Source organism: Hydra viridissima, unplaced genomic scaffold (assembly GCF_058129835.1).
Source record: "Hydra viridissima isolate aposymbiotic clone 2 unplaced genomic scaffold, HvirCarnegie_v1 scaffold_7, whole genome shotgun sequence".
In the NCBI taxonomy this organism is placed as follows: domain Eukaryota; kingdom Metazoa; phylum Cnidaria; class Hydrozoa; order Anthoathecata; family Hydridae; genus Hydra; species Hydra viridissima.
In genome coordinates this window covers 6,778,361-6,803,196 of record NW_028324306.1, presented here as the reverse complement: position 1 = coordinate 6,803,196, position 24,836 = coordinate 6,778,361, and the positions used below count along the sequence as shown (strand labels likewise).

The 24,836-nt window shown below is 29.8% G+C and overlaps 4 protein-coding genes across 5 annotated transcripts; 2 read left to right on the top strand and 2 right to left on the bottom strand.

Moving 5' to 3' along the window:
• Positions 1-1,727: 1,727 nt before the first annotated feature.
• LOC145184911 (chitin deacetylase 8-like) lies at positions 1,728-3,523 on the top strand. Its single transcript, XM_080060692.2, has 6 exons — positions 1,728-1,767; positions 2,054-2,320; positions 2,454-2,515; positions 2,714-2,957; positions 3,060-3,281; positions 3,399-3,523. Exons 1-6 carry the CDS (start codon positions 1,728-1,730, stop codon positions 3,521-3,523), a joined length of 960 nt encoding a protein of 319 aa, XP_079916818.2.
• A 1,692-nt stretch (positions 3,524-5,215) lies between these two features.
• LOC149885903 (uncharacterized) lies at positions 5,216-6,272 on the bottom strand. Its single transcript, XM_090094291.1, has 2 exons — positions 5,388-6,272; positions 5,216-5,296 (listed from the first exon to the last, which is right to left on the bottom strand). The coding sequence occupies exons 1-2, from the start codon at positions 6,270-6,272 to the stop codon at positions 5,216-5,218; spliced, it is 966 nt and encodes a 321-aa protein (XP_089950417.1).
• Positions 6,273-8,784: 2,512 nt separating this feature from the next.
• LOC145184025 (uncharacterized) lies at positions 8,785-14,893 on the top strand. 2 transcript variants are annotated; one of them, XM_080059567.2, is made up of 5 exons: positions 8,785-8,984; positions 9,564-10,633; positions 12,205-12,308; positions 12,709-13,746; positions 14,136-14,893. In XM_080059567.2, the coding sequence occupies exons 2-5, from the start codon at positions 9,570-9,572 to the stop codon at positions 14,372-14,374; spliced, it is 2,445 nt and encodes an 814-aa protein (XP_079915693.2). In that variant the 5' UTR covers positions 8,785-8,984; positions 9,564-9,569; the 3' UTR covers positions 14,375-14,893. The 2 variants fall into 2 exon arrangements, with proteins under 2 accessions (XP_079915693.2, XP_089949483.1); XM_090093357.1 differs by having other exon boundaries at positions 8,793-9,341.
• Positions 14,894-21,748: 6,855 nt separating this feature from the next.
• LOC145184412 (ribosomal L1 domain-containing protein 1-like) lies at positions 21,749-24,413 on the bottom strand. The gene is made up of 6 exons (XM_090093962.1): positions 24,221-24,413; positions 23,240-23,391; positions 22,693-22,804; positions 22,466-22,614; positions 22,191-22,289; positions 21,749-22,113 (listed from the first exon to the last, which is right to left on the bottom strand). Exons 1-6 carry the CDS (start codon positions 24,281-24,283, stop codon positions 21,804-21,806), a joined length of 885 nt encoding a protein of 294 aa, XP_089950088.1. The 5' UTR covers positions 24,284-24,413; the 3' UTR covers positions 21,749-21,803.
• Between the last annotated feature and the right edge of the window lie 423 nt (positions 24,414-24,836).

The following is a 24,836-nucleotide window of genomic DNA, read 5'->3' as shown; positions in this document are numbered from 1 at the left end:
AGTCACTTAAAAGTGAAAAAAGCAACCTACTATTTTTAAAAGCTTTTATTTTATTTTGTCTTTTTTTGAAAAAGAGTATGAGGAAGGAAAGCGCTTTCTTAGCTCTTCCTGGGTATACCACTGAAAACATATTTACAAACTAAACATTTGACCAAAGATTCTTTTGTCGCGTTTTTATGCAGTCATTTTCAGTCTGGAACAACTATCGTTGCGAAGCGCGCATTATCTCCACTTTTCTTCTTTCGGTAAATAAAATCTGTTCTCCGGAGGTAAACAACACTGAATCACTCTTCTTCTTATCGATTGCGGAGATAAATTTTGAAGATAACAATAAGTTAAAAAATACCCTCGAAAAAAAACATTTTGTTTAAAAGTAAAAAAGTGCAATAAAAATTTTTAACTCTGTAAGCATAATAAAAAAGAACATTATCATTTCTAGTTTAGTTCACACCTTTCCGATTTTTCCTAATCGGTACGAGATTAAAAATCAAATTATTTAGCCACATGGATCTTGTTCGGCTCCTAAACGATACCAGAAATTAAAATTAAAATTTTTAATAAAAAAATACAAATTTAAGAGAGATTTTTATTGCACTTTTAAATCAGAATTTGACCTGCATCATCTTTTCAATAAGTTTTTTTATATAAAGATTTGTTTTTTGGTGAAAAATGATTTCATTTTCTGAAGTTTTTTTTTTTAAGTTCAAATTTTAAGGACTTGAATTTTGAAATTTCATAATCAAGGGCTTTCGATATCCTAAAATCAGAGGGTCAAGGACAAGAAATTTGCAAAGCAATGTTTTTTAAGGTAAAGAAACTTTTAACATATTGAAGGTCACACTTTTACCACTAATCTAAGAGAGTTGAGAGAAATCAGCTGAGGCCACCTTTTTCTGTTTGACTCGGTTAGACTTGCGGCGAAACTCTGGTCTCTAAACAAAATCAGTCCTAACTTTCTAATTTATTTTTAAATAAAGTTATTTAAAAATAGTTCATATGTTATTTAAGTTTACCAAAACTAAAATATCATATGAATCAGTTTAAAGTTTTAAATGCTATTTTACAGTTATACGGTCGTTTTTAAAATTCTGTCAACTTATGCGTGACTGATTGATTTGAATTTAAAAAAAGTAGAGAGAATAAAGGAAACTCAAACGATCAATTTTGTCTGTGACTTGAAAAATGAGATGTAATTGATAAATTTTTGTCTTCAGGAGATCATTACCAGGGCTTTTTTCAGTGATTCAGTCATATGACCTGCTGAAGAGTTATTTCACAAATACTATTTCAAATTACCATTTTCCATATCATTTGTTAGCGGAAGCGCATCGTTTAAAATGGTGTGCTTACTTTAAAATTAATATAAAATCAGTTCATAAAACAACCAAAAATATTCAAAAGTTGTTGAAGAAAAAGTAAAGGTAAATGAATTTTTAAATTTACTTTGTAACTGTTTCATGAAATTTTTTGTTAAATTATTTCATATAATAAAGCAATTTTTTCGTAAATTTAAACTTTCTCTGTTTGATTGTTTCTTGTCCTCTGTGTCTCATCCTTGAAATTGAATCATAATGTAAAATAAATCATTTATACTATATGATTAATTTGATTTACTATACCAACATCATGCTTGATAATAATGGGATTGATTATACATTTTTTAGATGAGTATGAAAAAATTGTTTTTAACGGTATGTATTCTTTGGGAACTAACGCCAGCTGTAACTATGCCTGCTGCTGCTACAATACAGCATGGATTAGCTTCAGGTAGGTGATGTTTCATTTCATCTTTTTTTATAATTAGTTTGAATCTATTAAGATTTGAGAGTTGTATCAATTGATTTTGATTAAAACCTGGCCAACAGTTTTTTTTAGCCATGGTCAAACATTTTATAGTAGAATGTTTATTTAGCTCCTGAGCTGAGCTCGAAATCTTCTGCTCATGCTAAAGAATTATTCGCCCTTTATTTTTGTGATCAAACTTTCACAGAAAAAGTTGTGTTATCAACAAAAGTTCAATAAAAAACAACTAAATTTTTTATTTGAACTTTAGCTCCAGCAACACCGTGTGATCCTTTCACTTGCCGCCTGCCTTCGTGTAGATGCGCTAGTGAAGACATTCCAGGCGGGTTGGCAAAAAATAATACTCCACAAATGATCTTGCTAACTATGGATGATGGAATTACATTAGAAAACATTCAGCTGTATAAAGATTTGCTTGACGGAGTAACAAACTTTAACGGCTGTCCAGTTAGAGCGACATTCTTTGTATCAGGGGACAACACTGATTACAGTTTGGTGAAGGAAATATCTGAGCGTGGTAAATTTTATTGATTCATAAAATAAGCTTTCAGAAAAAAAGCTTGTTATGATGCTGGTCTTAATCTATTTGTCAGCTTATTTCAGACTATTATCTAACAGTATTAAGTCATCTTATTAATTTTTGTTTAAAGGACACGAAATTGCGGATCATTCTGTAACTCACAAGTTTCCCGTAGAGTGGTGGAGTCAAAATGTAAGTATTAAGTGTGTCTTTGTTGAAGTCGTTGTTAAGACAAACGTTTACTTTCTCTGCTCAGTTGTTTTTTAAGTCAATTTTTGAGCAATATTTTAAGAAACACTTTTAGCTTATTTTCTTTTGTGGGTATTTTCTTGGGTGGGTATTTAAAGTGAGCAAAGTTTTGATATAACGTTTAATCTTTCTTTTCAAAAGCCTTCGTACGAAGAACTCGAGTTTGAGATTGTTAACCAGATGAAAACCATTCAGCAAATGGTTAATGTAACTACGCGCGGATGGAGAAACCCGTTTCTTGAGAGTACTGAAAACACGTTTAGAGTTTTAGCCGATAACGACTTTTTGTATGACAGCACTTTGGGTACATCAGGTGAACTATGGTGGCCGTTTACCTTGGACCATCTTCCTCCTTCGGAATGTTACATGAGCAACTGCCCCAAAAGTAAAATCTTTTCTTTCTTTTTATAATACAGAGTTTGCTTACAATGCGAAGCTCGCTTCACGTAGATGCAGACAACGACTTAGCACTTTTTTCTTCTCACAGATTCTTATCCTGGCTTGTGGGAAATCCCACTTGTTCCATGGCAATGCAATGAAGAAGGCGTCTTGGGAACGATGCTTGACGAATGTCAAGATACTGGTGACGAAGAAAACGTGTTTAATTTGATCATGAAAAACTTCAATATCCACTACCAGAGCAACAAGCAACCTTTCCCTGTGTTTGGCCACTCGTCTTGGTTCGATAACGCGCCTTACAGGAAAACAGGTGTGACCATCTTTTTTTTCTAATTTTGTTTAAATGTTAAATAACAAAAGTAAGAAAACTGGATGTAAAATATTAAAAAGATTTCAAAAGGATGTGTAGTTTGACATTCTTTTCTAGCTCTCATGCGGTTTATGAGTACTGTCAGAATGTATGAAGATGTGTACTTTGTGTCAGTTCAACAGGCCGTTCAATGGATGAAATCACCGATTGGTCTCGATAAAAACCCGTTTTCGTGTCGTTAATCTCTTGTTTAACACTAAGCAGTCCATAGATTTTTGTAATTTTTTTATCGTTATTTTTGTTATTTATTTCATTATTGCTCCAGAGTTTTCATATTTAACGCTTTTTTCTAGAAGTTTCCCGCTGAACATATTTTTTAGAAATTAGTTTATCAAGTTTATTGCATATGAGGTACTGTGTCAAATTTTTGTAGGCGTTTTTTTTGCGGATAATCCAAACTTCGACTTTGCTCAACAGCTACTTAACGGCTACTTTTTTTTACTTTGAAGAAAATCTGAAATTTCTCAGCATGGACAAAAACATTTCGACGTTTTATGTTTGAATGCTTAATCGTGATTTTGATTTGAAAAAAATGTTCATAAAGAAATTTTAAAGCTTATTTTGCTTCGAACTCCAGTTGCTTGGTTACTCAGCTCTTGAATAAGTTGCTTCGTTAAAAAACCTTTCGAAACTTTCTTTAAAAGTCTTGCAACCTCACATTTAACGTTCGAATATATTATGAGTCCTTATTATCATATTAGTCATTATTGCATTATTTCACTGTTAAAGATCCATTTTATGCACGTAAAATTTGCAAACCGGGAAGATACCCTATTTCAAACTTTGAACTATTAATTTGCCAAGGATGTAAAAGTGATTATCTATTTTTATATCTTTGGTTTGACTCAAATTTTTTTTGTTTCAAGCGGTGCCGCAGGTAGGAGCTGTGGTGGGGGTTGGTACACCAATAATTTTGTAACGTTTACTTTACGCCTATATTTTACTTAAAGGGTGCAAACGCGATAAAAGTAAATTGTATTAAGGCCATATGGTTCAACTCGCGTACTCTTGCAATATGCTTACAAAAAAATCAAATGAATCCGAAAACAAACTTTAATATATTGAATATCTCAATCCGATTGTACGCAGTTTTCAGGATCGTTTATTTTTTCTTTTCAGCTTAATCCCCTCTCCTTGAGGAACTTTGCTAAGCTTGAAGTCAGTAATTGGCTTTGAAATTAATTTTTGTTATTCAATTTCAAAGTTTTGAAATTAAAATTCTGAAAACAATAAAGAAGATTGAAAAACATTAATTTTGTTTATTGATTCCTTATGGTTTCAAAAATTTAATGCAGAAGCTTACAATCTAACTTTTTTTTCTAATCGCTAAAAGTAATACTTTAAGTCTTCACCCAAAAATTTAATCACTCAATGGTGCAATGGTTTAAGAGTTGCTCTTATACAACTTCGGGTTTAAAATCCAAATATGTATATTTTTTTCATAATCAGGTCAAAGGATCGTTTAGCATCAAGACCTGATTATAAAAAGTTTTAATGATTTAAAATATGAAAAAGCTCTTTTGTTAAAGTTAAACTTAATCTATTCACCAAAAATGTTTCCTTTTTGCAACTGATGCCTTTTTTGTAATTCAGGATTTTTTTTTTTAACTGATGACAAGTAGGGCATGGAATTATTACCGCTTTTCATAAATACCGGTAACGGTAAAACCCCGGTTTTTGACATTTTTATTACCGGTAAAACCGGTAATTTAAAGTTTTTTCAAAGGAATAAAAAAAGGCTTGAAATGCAGCAAACCGACTTATAATTAACACAGATTTATATCACATAAAGTTAATCTCATATTAAGCTCAAAACAATACATCCACTTTCAGATATTACAGTTAAATATCACAAAAAAAAGAGCTTAAACAGTTTAAATAAACTCAAATTCTATAGATTGACTGATATAACATTTAACACGGACTTCAGGGGGTTGATCATCTTCAATTACTACCTGAAAGTGTCAGTAATTAAGATGATTTTTTTAATAAAAATAATCTTATTTAGATGCCTTATACTTTTGAATAATTATATATAATACTTACCTGTAATCCAACACCTTCTTCATCTTCGTAATCGCTGTTATCAGAGATGGAAATATCATCAAGTGCAAAATCTTCTTCTTCAAGATCAGGAATGACTTCTTGGACCGGAGTTCTTTTGTATAAAACATCACAGACTGCTAAGTGGATGCCATGTGCCAAGCACAATTGATGGGTTGGTAAAATAGCTTTTCCGAACTTTTTCATTACAGCAGCTCCATCAGTTGTAGCTGCCACAATATCAGAGTCCAGACAAATTCCAAATTCTTTTAGCTTTTCTCTAACAATGGTCACAGCTTTATCCGCTGGCATTGAGCCAAAAATTCTTACCATTCCCAAATTCCAATGCCGATTCTTGACATGAACATTGATATTAATAAACCTTCTGTTACGAGATGATGTGTATTCATCAAGAGTAATGCTAAAACTAATTTTGTTTTTCTTCATTTCTTCAAACTGCTTTTTATAAATGTCTTTAACCTCAAGACAGTGCTTCATAATAATTGCTTTGATCGGTTTTGCATCTTTTGGCAAGTGGTAGCCTTGAGCTCCCAATGCCGCTCTTAAATGTTGACTTTTTGCCAGTACTCGAGTTGGTAATCCATCAATGGCGACTAACTCGGACAAAACAACTGCCAAGGAATCTTTTTGGGTCACGAAAAAGTGATCAATTTTTCCAACTTTTTGTTCAACTTTGGCTGATACTTGTTTCATAGCATCGGCCTCGATATGATGCATTAATTTGAGATGAGATCTCGTACCACTGGTAGATCCACCTTTGCACTTGGTTTCTTTGCTACAAGTTTTGCACTTCGCCAGCTGCAGATCCTTACTGTGTAAGAAGTGCTTCCATACCTTGGAATTATTGTTTCCTGCAACGAAGGTCATCTTCGTGTTTATTGCTTTTTCATCAAAGATCTGCTTTCTCTCACTGTGTTGCGTCTTTTAGGAGTTGCCAAATTAAAATGAAAGCAAAATACCAAATTATTTAATTAACAAAATATCATTTTTAAAACCGTGGTAATAGATTGAGAAAAAACCGGTAACGGTAACTATTGGGAATAAAAATTACAGGTAAAACCGGTTTCTCATTACCGGTTTCCATGCCCTAATGACAAGTTTACAATGGATGGCTTGCATGCAACTGATAAGGCTGTTTGCAACAAATGGCTTCTGTGACTGGAAGAATTCTTCCGATAGTGAATATTAAATAGAAAACCAATTAGTGAATGATTCATTTAGAGGGACTTTTTTAAAATTGCGCCATGACTGCTGGCGTGTGAATTTTGTCAATCTAATATTGTGTTTTTTTTCCGGTATTGCTTAACATTTCATAAAGGGGCCGATATGATAAAACAGTTTACAACGGTAATACATTTCGAAGCTAGCTTATAGATGCAATAAGTTACTTAAAATAAAAAAGTTATAAAATTTTTTAAAATAAAAACTAAAGATTTTGACTTGTTTTAAAGTTCTTATTTTGTAAAAATTTATAAATAGCTTCGGAATGTGTTACGACCGCAAACTGTTTTATAACATAGGCCCATGGAAGGACTTGACCTGGCACAGCGCCTATAAATTTTTCAACTGTATTACGAAAATTGGCGGTTTACGAGAAATGTGTTTCGTGCATTAGAGCAGCTTTTGGTCTACATAATCGGCCCACTGAACGCATATTTCGCTGTAAAATTGAAAAAATTTGAAAGTTAATTTTTGAAGAATATGTGATCAAATAGAGCTCATCCAGCATGTGGTGAAGAAATCGTAGCAGCGATGGCTGAGCCGCTTTCCAAGTTGTTGTTGTTTTAGTCTTTGGGATTTTGAAAATCCTGAAGAAGATCCTCGGTTTTGCACTAAAACTTTGTTCAGCTATGAAGTACATTTTTAGCTTAATGGCTATCTTGATAAATAAAATTGCTGAAACTGGGTTGAAGAGCAACACACGAGGTTTAAGAGTTGCTGTTAAATCCAGAAAAAAACAAAATCTTGGTGTTTCGTTTTTCTTTAAAAAATGAGGCCGGCGATAACGTATCTGCCAATTGCATCCAATATCGCGCTATGATAACTGACTATTTGATACGTGAAACTGAAGCCTACGATCTCAAAAACACTTAGTCCCAACAAGATAGCACTACTTGTCACAATCCCCGTAATACCATAACTTTATTGCGAGAACACTTTAGAGAATAGTTAATTTCATGCTTTGGCCCGGTGAATTGTCAAGCCTTACTCTTTTCACTAATAGACTTTTTTCTTTGGGACTATGTAAAGTCTACATGAATAAACTGGCAACGATTGAAGTATTTAGAAGCCAACATTACTCGTGTCAATTACCAAATACCGTAGGAAATGTTGGAACGCATTAACGAAATATGGAAACTTAGAATAAACCATGTTAACCACAGTTAACGGTCAAAATATACAAAAAAATATTTAAAAAATAAATGACAAAAATAGTTCTTTTAATTAAACTTTTTAAATCATTGTTGAAAAAAGTACCTCTAAATGACTCACCCTTTATTACTTAGCCTTAAGCACATTCTTGAGGCTGCTTTTAGTTGCTCATGTTATTTAATAGTAGTAAAGCTGTCTTTAAATATTTAAGCATAACCAGATTTTGGGGTCAGTAAGCAATTGCAAAATTTTTGGAATGTAAAAAAGATTTCTATTTCATTAAAATGATTGTAAGTTACAATCATAAATATTTTTCATATTTTGAATAAATGTTAAAAGTGGCGGTTTTTCAAGGCGTAATTTTTATTAATCAGGATTTTGATTTCGCGGTTTTTATTAGCGCAATAATGTAAACCTCCAATAAGACAAGTTTTTAAAATACCAATCAAAAGCCTTTATTTAGTTTCGCTAATATGATTTTTAAAACAACTATAAATTTACATAAATAAATGAATAGGCGTCCTAAAATAACTTATTAAGGCAAATCCATCGCGATGCAAACTTCAATGTTTTAACTTCATTGGTAGTAAGATTTTTTTTTTTGTCATAATCAAATTGACACTGTGATATATTTCGATAGAAATTGAGCGATTTTCTTATTTTCATATTTATAATTTGCAATTCATTTTAAATAGTTACGATAAATAAACAAGTCAATAATGTCAAGATCATCATTAATTGTTCTCTTAAAGGCAACCTAAGGTACAGTAGATTCTTAAAAAAAATGAACCCCAATACTTCTTGATTTAGCGAACTAAACTCTATTTTCCTCTTTTTAACTAAACATAACTATATCTCGGTAAAAAATTCATTGATGCAACGAATAATTTTTCATTTCCTTCAAGGTTGTATTGATTTATACTGCATTAACTTAATTTTAATTTTGCCTTTAAAGGCGCGGATACATTATTTGTTAAATAAGCGCTTATACTCGCTTAATAAACTTCTTTCTTCACCACGTGCAAATATTGTTACAAATTATTAGTATGCTTTGCTACCCTCACTCTCTGAGATCTGTTTAAATAATCACTTTTTTAAAAATAACAGTTCAAGAATTTTAAGTGCTTTTATTGATGTTTTTAAGCGATCAAGCAACTTGGAGATAAAAGCATGTGATATTAATTAATAGGAAAGGAAAAATAACATGTAAGTACAAAATACACAAATTTAGCAAGTGTAAATCACTATTATCAATTCTTTAGTTGAAAAGTAAATGCGCTGTTAAAATTACGTTTAAAAAAACCTGCTAACAGTTTTCTTAATAAACTGATCTTTTTATTATATTAGTTTCAATAGTGTTATATATTGAAACAAATACTAACTTAATAAAAAGATCAGTTTATTAAGAAAACACATATATATTTATGTGTGTGTGTGTGTGTGTGTGTGTGTGTGTGTGTGTGTGTGTATTAGATGAACACACACACACACACACACTTAGGTTGTAGCTAGGAAAATAACAATAAAAAAGTTGTTGCTAATTGAATGTTACAACTCAGCTAGGTATAATTATTTTTTGTTCTCTAATATAAACAACAGTAAATACTAACATTTTAACAATTAGACACATGTATCTGATAATATCCATCATCTATAAATTTATTTTAAACTTAATCATTAGTGTAAAGCTTTCTTGCTGTGTTATTGTAAGCCAACAAAAAATGGTAAATTAATTTTTTTTGTTGATAAAAAGTGTTTAACTTGTTATTAGTAATTTATATCTAGAAATTTATGGAAGAGACTGCAGTGGGATTGGAAAGTTCAACAAGATCTCCTTTAGAGGCTTTGAACTGCTTAGCTGCAACAGCAGGTAAACTGATTAATAATGAACAGGAGGTTCCAACAAATATCTCACAAACAAGTTACCTAAAAACAGAACAAGAATCTCTCAATAATAATTGTTCACTACCTTGTATTACCTCTCTGAATAATAATTTAACATTAGCATATCCAAATAACTATTATCAAACACAGGAGTCTGGAATGACAAACTTTCATTTCATTTCAAATGGATTTTCCATTCCAAAAACTTCTATTTTTACTCCTGGATGCAGAACGCCTTCTTCACTTACATCATCACCAAGGTCCAACTTAAATTCTAATGAGACAGAGAAGTATTTATGTAATCCAATGTCTTTATCAAGTAATCAAAGCGAATATCAATCTCCATGTTTAGATAATTCTATTTATTCTAATAAAAGTATACATAAAGTTACGGAAAAACCACCTCTATTGTTCGGGATGGATTCTTTATTAACAGATAGTTCTTTATTTGAAACTCTTGTGCAAGAAAGCCAAAAAATTTTGTCTAAAGACGAAGAAAATGAAAACTCTATCTCAAACAGTAAATCTCCTGTAACATTTACTCATAAATACAATAGCAGCCCAAATTTATCTAGAGAAACCAGTCCAATGTTAAGTGATTCAAACTTAAAAGCAATAAAAAAAAATCGTGTAAAAAATTTTAATGTTGGTGATAAAAGAACACATGGTGGACCACCATTTAAACCAGGATGCTCTCCTCCAAAAAAAAACACTCCTGAAAGTGCTTTATGCACTTTTTATGAACACACGTTATTAAAGATGGCAACAAGGGGCTTTTGGAGTGGTGACAAAGGTCCTCTACAGGATGTGTTTAGGTTAGCAAGAGTTGAAAACTCTGATTTACAATACTCAATGAAAGATATAACAGAGCATTGTTATAACATTGTGAAAACAAAACTCGAAGCTGTTGATATCTCAGTGCGCAAGACTATGCACCTTCATATGAAAAACTATGTTATTGAATTTGATAAGTGAGTAGTTTATATTTGTTTGTATATAGTTTAATATTTTCATGTTTTTGACAGTTCAATTGTTTATATGTTTGCTCGCTAAATAGTAATAAATCTATACACAAGATTTTAGATTTCATCTTTATCTTTGTAATGAGTTCTTTGGTCTTAAGCTTTTTATATATTTTCATGAATTATCTTAAATTTTTTTGTTTTTTTTTGTGTGTGCACATCTGAATATACATGTTTACAAGTGTTCTTAGCTATGCAATAGAAATATCAATAAACACAATACAAATAGAAAGTAATTGAGTACTATTTAAAGTCCTGCTTTGTAATTAAAACTACCAAACAAAGATTCCATGGTTATATAAATATTCATAGGAAAAAAGTTTTAATAATCACCTACACACACAAAAAATAACTTAGTAAAGTTTAAGTATCATTTCTTTATTAAAAAATTTTTTTTTTAATTTTTTATAAAAATTTCCTCTTTAAAACTAAAAAAATATTTGTCCAGTTGAATAAAAGTAGTTCATCCATTTTTTAAAGTAAACAGTTTATTTTAAAAAAGATTTGCACATTTAATTTTTTATTTTTTTTTATTTTATTGATTTAATAAAAGAGTATTAAAAATAATCTATAACTTCTTCATTTCTAATGCTTATAATTAATGTAAATGTATTAAAGGTAGTATTATGCACTGCATACACAATAGAACTTTGGTTTGTCTCTATAGTCTTTTAAAACACAATATTGGACACTGAGTATCATTGTCATCATTTTAATCACCAACTCAATAGGTTTCATATCCAATTAGTGTTTTGAATAAAGTAATGCATGTAACATGAGCTGTAAAGTTTAATGTAAATAACAATTCGACATGTTTTTTAATGGTTAAATTTAAATACAGATTAATCTTATTGTGAGTGTAAAAATAATTTTTGTAAAAGAGTATTTAGAAGAGTGCAAAAGTTACAAAAAGAATCAAAATTTTATTTATAAAAATACATTCAAACAAAAAATTGTGTTAAAATTCAAATATGCATCACTAACGCAAAATTATTATGCGATTCTTTAAAAGAAATTAAACTTTCCTTATCATTCATCATTTAGTAACTATAAAAGTTGAAAGGAAAACAATAGTAATGCAGCTCATATAAAAATGCAAGTTTAATGTAATAAGATGAGTTGATTCAATAAAAAAGCATATATTTATCTTTTAAGCAAAGGTTTTGTAGTTCATCTGACCATTAACATGGAGCTGCTCTTAAAAATAGTTTAATATTTTTATTGTTAAATTCTGTTTTTAGTTTTTGTATTAAAAACATTTCTAATTAACTTTAAGAATTAAATTTTTTAAACAAGAAAAGGATTTCCATGATATTTTTGTTAGTGATATTTGCAATAAAATCATTTTAGTTAAATTTGAAACTTAAATATTGAAACCAGAATATTGTTCTGGTTGATACTTTATTTGAGAAATTTATTTACAAGTATTTTTATTTAAAAAATTAAAATTTATTGAACACAAGGATAAAATTTTATGTCATGTCTTCTTGTTTCATTTTCCAGAGTTTGTTTATTTCCAGCTATCTTAACCGAATCTACCCTGTTTCATCGGTTGCTATCAATATATATCTGCCCACTGCTGTAGACTATGCTGCTGCTACTTGGCATGGCATAGTACCTACAGGTAAGTCAAATAGTCGCTTATTTGTGTGCAAATCAAATTTTATTATAGGTTATCAAAAAATATTTGTACTGAAGTAACTAGGTAAAAAATGATATGTGCAATCTCTAATTCTCTATTTAAATAGCTGAAAATTTAAAAATTTTAAAAATTAAAAATGATCAGCTAGTTAAAGCAAATCAACTTAGATATAATTTGTTAGTCATAAACCACTAGATCGCAAAGTTATTTTTTAACACCATGCAATTAGTAGTAAGATATTGTATTATAGTAGTATTTTTCATACAAATTTTTAACTTATTATAAATCATAAAAAAGTTTTGCATTCTATTTTGAAGTGTGTTTTGTATTTAAGTTACATGTACTTTTTTATTTTTTAAATTCTTTAAGATTTTATATGTAGGTTGGTCAGAATATCGAAGAGCTGTTGTAATTCGTGAGGTGTTTGAGGTCATGTATCATTTTAGCTTCTTTTTACCTGAGCTCCCTGAATTTCACTCAAGTTTTTTTGACAAACCTTATTCTGACCAAACGCTCCTTTCTATAGATTTGCCTAACAGCCTTTTTGTAAAACCTAAAGATCTCAAAGAACCCAACAAACAAGCTAAAGATATATTGAAAGAACATGCAAGTTATTCTCGTGTATTTGAAGCTTTGTGGAATCGATTAGCTCCTCATCAACCGTTCCTAATTCTTGCTGATAATGTTCAAGTAAAGCTGCAGAACTATTTTGAAGAATTTCCTCTGGAGTTGTTTGCACCCCCTGAACATTCTATTATTGTTGTTGACAGAAAAAAATTTAAAGCACGAGAAGTTTTAGGTTATTTTAGGCGTGGTGTCCAATTGGTTGACTATTCTAAAGACACAGGAAATACAATTATTGATACTGTATCTACCTTAAGAAATTTTTCGGTGACAAGTGCTGTACGCAAAATCCCTCCCGGAAAAATAAGCAAGCTGGTTCACTCAGACCTACATCTTGAAAATTATACAAATCCAATAATAGAAATAACTAATGAAGTAAACTTGAATGATGTTTCTACTTTGACCAGAGTTAAAAACAGAAAAAGGAAAGTCAAAAGCTGTAGGTCACACATAGATGCGAAAAAAACGGCCGATGATGAGGAATGCAATGAATCTAACGAAAATAACATGAAGTTACAAAGTATTTCAACGTTTTGTAACAGCCTAGCTTCTCCTGAAGACCATAATTTATTAGGAAATGACTTCAAAATTGATTTAAACTTGCAAACCGCAGCAAATTTAAATTTGTTAACTCCTCCTGAACAGTTTACTTGTTATCCTTTTTCTGCTACGCCTACTGAAAATAGAGACTTTTTTCAGCCTAAAAGTAGGTTTTCTAGACCAGCGAACTTTTCTAAACAATTTCCATCGGAGCCAAGCCTCGAAAGCATGCGTCCGTTTGAAGGACATAGCCCCGGTGAGAAATGTTTTTATATTTTTGTTCATTTTCTTATTCCTGACATGACTAGCAAATCTGACGGGTGTAGAAGTTACAGAATCTTTTTAAGTTTCAGAATCTAAAAAGGTGCGGCACGTAATACTTCAAAAATGTTTCTTGCCAAATAAAATTGTAGCTTTAGATTCTAAAGGAGTTGGATTTTTATTAATTTGTATGAGAAAAGGCTTTATTTTTCAAAATCTGTCAAGTCCCCTTCTCCTTTACTATTTTTATTTTTTGTTTTTCTCCTATGTTTTCTCTATTTTACTAGCTAAAGCTGTTCCCAAATGGTTTTGTTTTTAAATGAAAACGTTCGAGGCTAACCCTTAATTTTATATATTATTCGATCTTCTTTAAACTTTTTGTAGCTGGCATACTTCGACCTAAACTTGACCATCATGGTGCATACACGCCAGACATTCTATCACCAATGCACTTTCCGTCCACAAGTAACTCTGGAGATATGCTCTCCTTGCATCTCATGATTGATAGTTATCGCAGAGCTGCGAAATACTTACTTGACACTGCCAACCATTTAGAACTAGTTGCACGGCGTACCAGCAGCAATTCAGTTCATGTGAAAAAAGAACCTGAGTCTCGACTATAGTTTATTGACTGCGCGTAAACGCATGTGCGAAACAAATCAAGTAAAGCGCTTTCTTTGAAATCTTGTGTTTTTGATCTCTTTGTTATTTTAAGGTGTCCTCAATTTTCTAATAAAACAAATTAAAAAAAGGTTGTTTTTTTTTTTTTTTACCAAATATTGTTAACATTTTACCGCTTTGAAATGTTTACTTTGGCGGTAAAATGGAATCTTATAAAACAGATAATTGAGTAAATTTGCTATCATGCAGTCTTTTTTTTTACCGATGCTCCGTTTTTTAGTACTCACCTTAAAAGATTTTTTATATTTTTGGTGTAAAATTAATCGCATCACTTGAAAAAAAATATCTTGCCATGCAAAAAAACGCGCCGAATTTATACTTAATTTGTTGAAGCGATATAGACGTAGAACCATGTCATATTGCAAAAGCTTTGCGGTTACAAGATCTAGTTGATGAACGGTTTCTTGTTTCAGTTAATATTTATGTAATATATAAGACTTAGAAGATTCTGGTGTTAACTACTCTTTGTTTTTTCTTTTGTTGTGTAGTTTTTTTTTATTTTTTTTTAATCTTTCCTTAGAATATATATACATATATATTTTTTAATTGGTAAAAATAATAATGACATGCGTCTCAAAACATTCCTAAAGTGATCCAATCCGAGTCAGCTTTGAGTTACCAAAAAACCAATTAAAAACAAGGAATTTGCTCAGCACTTAATCCATATCTGAATTGTTAGTAAGGTGTATGACTACTCACTTTCTATTAGTTATGACTACGCAGTTTTTTCCAGTTAAAATGTTTAATAATCCTACCAATATATATTACCCCCTTACCAAAGGGCGTACCTTTTAACAACAACAAAAGTTGTCACATTTTTATCGGACAAGGAAAAGGTAAAACATATTTCCATTTTTATTAAATGAAAACCCACAGTTAATTGAAAACTCATAAATTCTTCTGAATATTTTACATTTCTGAGGGAAAATAAGCAAATTCAAAAAGTCATTTGAGAAAAACTGAAGTAACAGGTCTTCTACAATATGTTTGCAACATTCAAGTGGAACAACTAGATGGCTGCCCCTTTTTCCTTGAGGTGTCTTCTTTACCACGGTTTATCTAAAACCATTAACTCTAGATTAACTTAAAAATTAATAGATGTAAGTCTCCGCTAAGAAGTTTAAAATAATTTGGAGCTGGACTTCTCCTGCAACAGGTCTAAAGTAGGACTTCATAAATTTTACAAATTAGTTTCTGGTGTCTTACTAGTAGACTTTAGTGTTGCATAAGCTTTTTTGAACTTCATTCCAGAAGAGAAATCTGTAATTAATAAATTGCAATATAAGGTATATAATAATAACAATACATAGGTGTGTGTGTGTGTGTGTGTGTGTGTGTGTGTGTGTGTGTGTGTGTGTGTGTGTGTGTGTGTGTGTGTGTGTGTGTGTGTGTGTGTGTGTGTGATAAGATTGTTTTAAGTAAAAGCTCCCTTTTATCCAAGCCTCTAAGTTTCTTTTTTTTCGCTTTAACCGTTAAATTATCGAAGCTCGTTATCGTTGTACGATACCAATCCGTTGTAAATCACCTACAACAAGCTAGATGGACAAAAAAACATTTTGTTCTTCGATTTAATTTTTACGGATGTGATCATTATTTTAGTGTTTCATCAACTAGTTATGCATTTTTTGATTCTTTTTAAGATTTGGGGAACTTAGAAATGTTAAAAAAACTGAAATACAGAATAAAAAAATGCATTAAACTTTTTTTTTACTAAAAACTATAATATGCATAAAAAAAATAAACTATGTCATAAAATTTACGCTATCGCCTTTAAACACATATTCCTTACTTTACCCAAGGGAAAAGTAAGGAATATGTGTTTAAAGGCGATAGCGTAAAATTAGCGAATAATATATACTCAATTATTATTGGATGAGTTGTAATCCAATAATAACTGAGTATATATTATTTGCTAATTTTACGCTATGTAATGTAACAATCTGACGGATCGGATCCTAATTAATCTTTATTGTCACTGAACTTTACATCGAACCTGTACATCAGGTTCGAAATAAAATTCTGTGACAATTAAAGGCGGAACAATTAAATTTAAAACTTTCAACGGTAATTTCCCTGTTCTCTTATTTGGCACTTCTCTGTGTGAGTTGATGGCAGAATCAGATGTTACAAAAGGCATGTTAAATATGTTTATATTTTTTGAAAATGTATGGTTTTTCTCGTATGGTGCAGAATCAACGAAAATCTTTATTGAAGGCTTTTTGAGACTCTTTCGAGAGTTGTCCGATTGGAAGAATGCATGTTTTAACAACCTCCGAATTATGTCAAAGAATTTTGTGCACAGTAACAGGCATTTAGTACAACAGGTATAGATTTAGATCTATAACTTTTGGTTTCAGAATAAAGTTTTTCAAGTTCGATTGAGTTAATATTATAGCCGGAGGATTGCGTTCTCCATAAAATACTTAAACTTTTAATGAGATTAAAGTTCAACCCCGAAATCTCACCACTTAACTCCGGTTTCATAAAAAGCTTTCGAGGTTTTGATTTGTCTACAAAAAGGTCCGTATGGTTATAAAATTTTTGCTCGATTTCCTTCTGACGTTATTGCGCACGATATCTTTTTATCACTTCAAACGTGCCCCTTTTTTATATCCAAATCAAAGCTAATGTCTTAAAAGAAATTTAAAAAAAATCAACGCATGCAAAGTTGAGAAATCAAGACCGCAATGTTCTTTTTTAAAAAATAAATCTTTTAATTCACCTTTCATCATTTTTGGAGTCGCACCATACATGTAACATTTTTGTTGATAAAATGTTGAAAAAATAAGCTTAATTAGTTGGGAGTAGAATGTGGGTGAAGGTCATTAATTTTGTAAAAAAATGGTGTGGTCGTCACTCAATCTCAATGGAGTAAACGAAAATAAAAACGGAGATTCAGCAATAGCATCGGAGTTCGTAGATATCTATTTACAAGTGCTGTGAATAGAGCTTCTATCACTTCACTATTTGCTGATTAATGTAAGTTGTATAGGAAAGGGGAATTTAAGAATTTCGTATTGCACTTTAACTAAACGTTCATTAGTTTTATCCATTATGCCTTGAAAGTTAATTTTGGCACGTGGTCTGTAATAGAAAGAGGCTCATCTGAAGGGTAACAACCTTATCGACTTAGAATATAATAAGAAAACACTTGTCGTCCTAAATTTAATGACCATATTCGCGCCTGTTTGTAAGGATAACTTGCACATTTAGAGTAGACAGAATAAGCTAATATCTTATTTTAAATAATATATCTGCGCCCTCTTTAGGCAATTTTTATTTCATTCAAAAAGAGCTAAATGTTATATGGGGCTTGATTGAGAAATTTGATAAAGTACATGATTTTTAACTGCTAAGACCTGAATCATGAGTTACATCAATAAAAAAAAACTATTACAAAACAAAATCCAATACAAAAAATTATGTTTTTTCATTGCTCATGCTTCATTGAAAAACAGCGCACACGATGTAAAAAAAAATTAAATTACAAAAATTGTGGATCGAAGTGGTGATACATATATATATATATATATATATATATATATATATATATATATATATATATATATATATATATATATATATATATATATATATATATATATATATATATATATATATATATATATATATATATATATATATATATATATATATATATATATATATATATATCATTGAACAGCTAAGGACTTTCGTTATGCAGTATGTAAAAATTAGATTAGATACATGTGGTACAAAATTAAATTCATGAAATTAAAAAGTGCTTACCCTTCTAAAACAGATCTATTACTACAACAACAAAATGATTCTTTTCCTAAAATATTGTTAAATGTTATTGAGAGTATAGTAAAATTGCAATAAAATTTTTTTCATAAATGAAATTACATTTTAACACAAATGCTTATGACTTATAGCTTTGGAATATTTGTCATCACACCTCAAATTGTTACCAATTAGAGATTGTTATTGTAAAAATATCGTCAATTGGTCGATTCTTTGAACTGACTTTTGTCCACCTAGTTTGTATAAAACAATTCGCGGTGTAATGAAATTTAATAATCTCTACAGGTAAAAAGACCTCAGAATGCAGTGGGACCTCAGAATGTCAGGTTTAAATTTAACCAACATAGAACTCGATTTTTTTAATTAAATTCTAAAAGTATTGAATAATCTGATTAAAGAATATAATGTTAAATCATTAACAAAAAAATATTACAAATAATCCTTACAAAATAATCTAAATTACGAAGACGTTGAAAATAGTCTTTAAGCAATAAACTTTTTTTTTAAAAATAATTTTAAATATTTCAACCCCTTCTAAAAATAAGTTTGCAGAACCTTATCAGAAATGTTGCCTCAAGACTCTAAAAACAGTGCTAAAAAGATGCGTGCGCAGAATAAAAAGATGCGTGCGCAGAATAAAAAGATGCGTGCGCAGAATAAAAAGATGCGTGCGCAGAATAAAAAGATGCGTGCGCAGAATAAAAAGATGCGTGCGCAGAATAAGTCAAATTTTCTTAAGATCGCTTTTTTAAATACCAAGCATTTTGAGGTGCTGCACCTAACGCTTTTAGGTACCAAATCAAAAACTATATAACAAACTAAAGTTATTACTTTTTATCATTTTTTTTTTATAAACTGGAGGGTTTCATCGTGATTGTAAATTCTAGTGGTTACTATATATCCCTGCCATACACCTGTTTCTAATTGATTTGCACCAATGAAAATATTACATTCTATAAGTTCTTCAGCTAATTTGTTGAGGTGTTTACATGCCATTGCTTTTGTGCAGTTAAGGGCACGATTTATGGATACAGTTCCTTGTCTCTTTTTGGTTATGTACTTTTGATATTTTGCATCCCAACGCTTCCAAAAAGACTTGCTAAGCTTCTTTGTTCGGAGTGCTCGTTGAGCATTTGGTGATAGCTTAGTGATCTGACGTCAACGAAGGTTTCTACAGGCTTGCTTTCTTACTTCCGAAACATTCAACATTATCCTTGTCAACTCCAACCTGTTCAAACCTTGTAGGCACCTAAATATATCATTGAAATAATAATACAAGAAAACTAAATAGTATAAGTTTAGTTTTCTTAATGAACAATATTAAAAAACCAGGATTTTATTACAGTTTATAAATTTTCATTTTAATATTCCTTCTCGTTTCCAGTTACAATGACACCATCAATTCGTTTATTAATTGTTCTAAGATCCTTAATTAGTGGAAATTTTTCTGAATTGATTGTGGCCCAACCACGTTTATTGTTGATTTGGCACCACTTAACTGCTTCCTCTAACTGCTTACTATTCATCATTATGACATCTCTTAGAACATGCAAATCTTGATTTGCTTGTTGGTTCTAAAGGACTTTCCCATTTCTTATTTATTCTTTACTGAAAGGAATATCAAAACACACTTTTGTACTTGCACTTTACTTTAGTAAACGCACTTTAGTTTAATTTATTCATTTTTTCAAAAGCAAATAAAAAAAAACACACTAAAGTGTGTTTTGAATGAGGTTTTGTGACGAAACTATAAGCAGAATATTCATTTCATAATGTCGAGAAGAAACTGAAAGAGTAAAAACAAAGTATATGCTCAAATATTTGGGGCTTAACAAAATCTTTAAAAACACCTAACATTTTGAGATCCCTTTACCTGTACCACGAGACTTTTGGTTTGTTCGTGTTCGTTAATTTTATTTGTTACACGACCAAATGTAACTATTGTTGTTTACATATTAGCGAATATCACTTCATATTTGAAGTGGTAGAAAAGTTGCTATGCATCTTTATTTGAAGACTGTTACTTTATATTTTGAGTAAAAAAAATCGCAGTACAAAATTTATTTTCTTTTACTAAAATAAATTATCGTGACTTACAACTACATATATCGAAATATACTTTATATAAAATATATAACAACCAATATTTGTAGATACATGAGTAATTGTTTTTTCTTCAAACCATTTGTCTAGTCCAATATTTAATAGAAAAAAAAAAGGCTTTTACAAATCCATCATGGACGTAGAAAAGGCATTTAAACAGCTCGAAATCTAATTTTTGATTGTCTTTTGGTAGTATGTCCACTATATAGATTAATAAACTCATTTCCTCTTTTCATGAAGTATGATATTGTAATAATATTTCAATTACAATATTGTATTTTACACAAAAAGAAAGCGAATTTCTTGAAGGAAAAAAATTAACTATAACAAATCATGTTTTTATAATACAAAATGGATTGTTTTAAAAAGCTCTTTACAAAGATCATTAGCATATAAAAAGTATTTTTTTGTTGTTATTATTCAGACGTTCAAAATTTTAACAAATATTAATTTAAAGTTATAATAAATACAATTAGTAATATGAATATAAATTAAAAGAATTAAGTTATAAAACATTTTACACAATAAATGAGCTTTAAATTTATCTTTAGAGAAAAATTTGATACGAAATGTTTTTAAAAATTCAGAAAAATATACATCACAAAAACAAAACAAAAAAATCAGTATAAAACCATATATATATATAAATTATATAACTTAAAAATTTTCTTCCAATCTTTTAAAAGCGTACAAACCAATTTTTTAAAGAGAATTTTTTAAAAGTCATTCTCCAACTTTTAAAAAATTTTCTTCCTCAAAATGAAAGTCATCATTATCATTTTCTTTTTTCAATAAGTTTATACTATTTCCAAGTTGTATAAATTGACGGGTAAGATCTTTATCTAGTTGCTTGATAACTTGCATATCTGCATGAAGCTTGTCAATAAACTCATCAAGTTTTGTTTTGCGGTCTTGAAATGAAGGTACCTGCATTTCACTAGGGTTTTTTAGTTACTGAAATCAAAAAGTTGCTAAAGTTGTAAAGTGCTGTTTGCAGTCTCATTCTAAATATACTATTTTCATTCTTCTCTTTAATCAAATTTTAAGAAATATACAAAAGAAAGATTTACATGCTTCCACACACTATTAAATTATTGTAATTGCAGTTATTTGAATTATGAATATGTGAGAGACAAATTTAAACATGATAAAAATTTTAAAACATGTTGTTAACAAATAACAACTATCAACATATAATAATGAAACATTATTAAACATAACCTGTTCACCATGCAGCAAAATAACTTTGAGCCATAATGGTGACACCTGTTACTAAATACTTTTTAGAAAAAATAGTAAGTAGCTTACCCATATCACAAAAACTATTAAATCTTCTGACAAGTTGTTTGAATAAATGTTAAAACTAACAAAAAAAAACCTATAAGGTTTTTTTGTTAGTTTTTTTCTTAAAAAAAGAAAAAAAAAACTCTTTAATCACATATTTATTTCATACATAAAAATGTTATAGACTAACAGATGAAACTACTTAATAGACCCTCTTCTTTTGAGCTTACTGCTTTTTGTTTTAAGTTTTTCGGTTTTTTCTTCCCCTTTTTCTGTCACACTTGCAGTTTTGTCATCCAAAGAATCTTTTGCTTTAATCTTTTTTTCTGAAGAGAACTGTAAAGACTGGTAAAGGGGCAAAGCTATAGATGTAGCAGTTTTTAAGTAATAGCATTTAATGTTTTTCCATCCACCTGGTACTTTATTTGCTATGATTTTCATTGCATGAATTGCATTGGCAAGAAGCTCTTTTTCATTGTGTAAGTTCACACTCCCAATTTTAATTGCACTATGAATGATAATAGGAAAATAATAGGCTTAAATTAGCATCATGGAAATTAATAATATTCAAATAAACTATTTTACCTGCTTGGCCCATGACCCATTCTTAACAAAGTACATGAAAGAGACTTTTGTATTTCAGTTTTTAAATCGTTATAAGTTAAGTTGACAGGAATTGGTTCCCTAAAAATGTAGATTGTAAACTATAAAATAAATAAGTTGTAAAAAAAAAAAAAAAAAAAAAAAAAAAAAAAAAAAAAAAAAAATCAGGTGAAATAGCATCAACAAACAAAAGCTAAATATTTAAGCTGAATATTACAGCAAACCTGAAAACCAAAACAGCAAATCAAAATCTTTACCTTTTTCTTTTAAAGAACTCTTTTCCCAGAGTCTTACAAACAAGATGATAAATGCGATCATCACAAAGAAATACATTATAAGATGACAACAACTGGCGCTTTAACTGATATGTCTTGTATTCTTTGCGTAATTTCGTTAAACTAATTACCTAAATTTAGAAAATTATTTAAAAACAGTATCCAACTTTTCAACTAACAATTCTTTTCACTAAAACTAAATTTCATACCTTATTAATTGAGACAACACCTTTTTGTTGAAGGGCTGCTTTCACAACTTTTCCAGGCTCTTTTGATATCAAACAAACTTCACTGGAATCATTGAAACTATGCGGTAGAGCACTAAATTGGAAGAGAAATGTTTTAAAATTTATTTGCAAATAGGTGTCTTTAGTGTGCCATAAACTTATTATAAATATATCTACTTTTAAATGAACATAGTTATTAAGAAATTATCCAAAGAACCGCAAATAAGTGGTTTTGAGAAATTGATGTGGTCTTTGTTTAAAGCTCTTCATTCTCTCAATAAAGAGTGAAAGATGAATTATCAACAAAATAGCTTCTTTAACTTATTAAAAATTAAAACAAAATATTTTGTAGATTTAATTGCACAATAATTTGGATTGGATCATTTCTGTATAACTATGGCAAAAAATTGTTTACAGCAATATTTCTTAAATCTTGCATGCATATTTATATACATAAACACACACACACACACACACACACACACACACACACACACACACACACACACACACATATATAGTGCCTTACATTTTCTTTGGAGTTTTTTTTACAGTTGGAATTTTATGAACACCTAACATTAGCCAGAGATAATTATCTTGTTCAAACAACTCGTCCTTTTTTTTCTCTTCAGACAATTTTATAGATAAGTGTGACAGTAGAGCAGAGATAGCTAAACGTACCTTGAAAATGAAAATATTAGAAATATACTGTATACAAAAAATTCTTAGATACAGGCTAAATACAAAATCAGAATGAAGAAACATTTTATCATTCTATACTATTGGTTCACTTACAATAAGATTAAAAAGCTGAAATTTAGATTTGTAATGTAAACAAATTGGAAAGATAGAAAACTGATTTAATAGTAATTTCAAGCTAAAGTGTCATTTGAATAAGTTAATACAATTTATAAATTGAATATACTCAGGAGTTCACTAAGAAGGTAAGTAAGGTGTTATTAAACTTAAGAAAATTTTCCTAGTTTTTTATTTTTTTGATTTTTAAGTTAACAAAATAAGTTAAAAATCCTTTCCCAGATAGAGATGAAGTCAGTATTATAACTTGAAAAATTTAAAGTGTTAAAATTTGTTAAGGTAAAACTAACTTTTGTATTCATGCAATGTAAACCCTCAGTGTTAACATTGCTTTTAGTTTTGGAACAGCTAGTTGTTTCAAGAAGAAGTAATTTTATAGAAAATGACTTCTAGCTTGTATGAGACTGACATCCAAGTTAACAAACAGATAACAATCTAGCAAAATAACAAAATTTTAGCTTAAAACTATTACAAATTATAGAGCCTATATCATTTAAGCGTTAACACTTTTAAAAATCCATCTCAATTTATGGTAGCCCATTAACGACGTTGTTAAGGTTGCCTTTTAGTAAAGTAAGAAAAGAAATTTTTAGTTTAGTAAGGAAAATGAACAAGACATAAAAATTCAAATTAACTTTTTGCATTATTATAATTTATGTTTTTTTATTTATTTATGATTACCATCTGTTTTTACCTGCTTTCGACTGAAAGGGAGCTTTTTGTTTGACGAGTCTACCCCATGAGTGCTCACCGCCATTTTTAAAAGTGTGGGTTCTGCGTAGAAAGAATGGCATTTAAACGCGGAGTTATGATATCAAAATATTGTAAATTTGGTGGCAAATGCAAATTTTTTATTTGCAGTTTATAGAATATCATGCATTAGATAGATTTTTAATAAGGTTTCAAAAGTAAACTGAAAAGAATCAGGTTATAAATTCGCAAACTCACAAGAGTAGGCTCACTGGTTAAGGAGTCCAAAAAAAAAAATTAATCATAATAATTTCCAATGTGTGTGCAAAAGAAACATTTTTAATTTTAGAATCAATCAATCCAACCTTTTTTAAAAAAAGAAAGTTTAATTGAATGTCATGCAATCCATGGCAGTACATAACTGCATGTATTGTAGTATTGCAATCCAAAAAAAAATTAATTTCCATTGTAGTTACAGTACAATCTCTCTAATTCGAATCTCCTTAATTCGAAATCCTCTATAATTCGATTAAATGTTAAGTCACCGTGAAATGCGCTTAAGAAGAGTCAAATTTCTATAATTCGAAAATCTCTCTTATTCGAACATTTATTGAACTTAG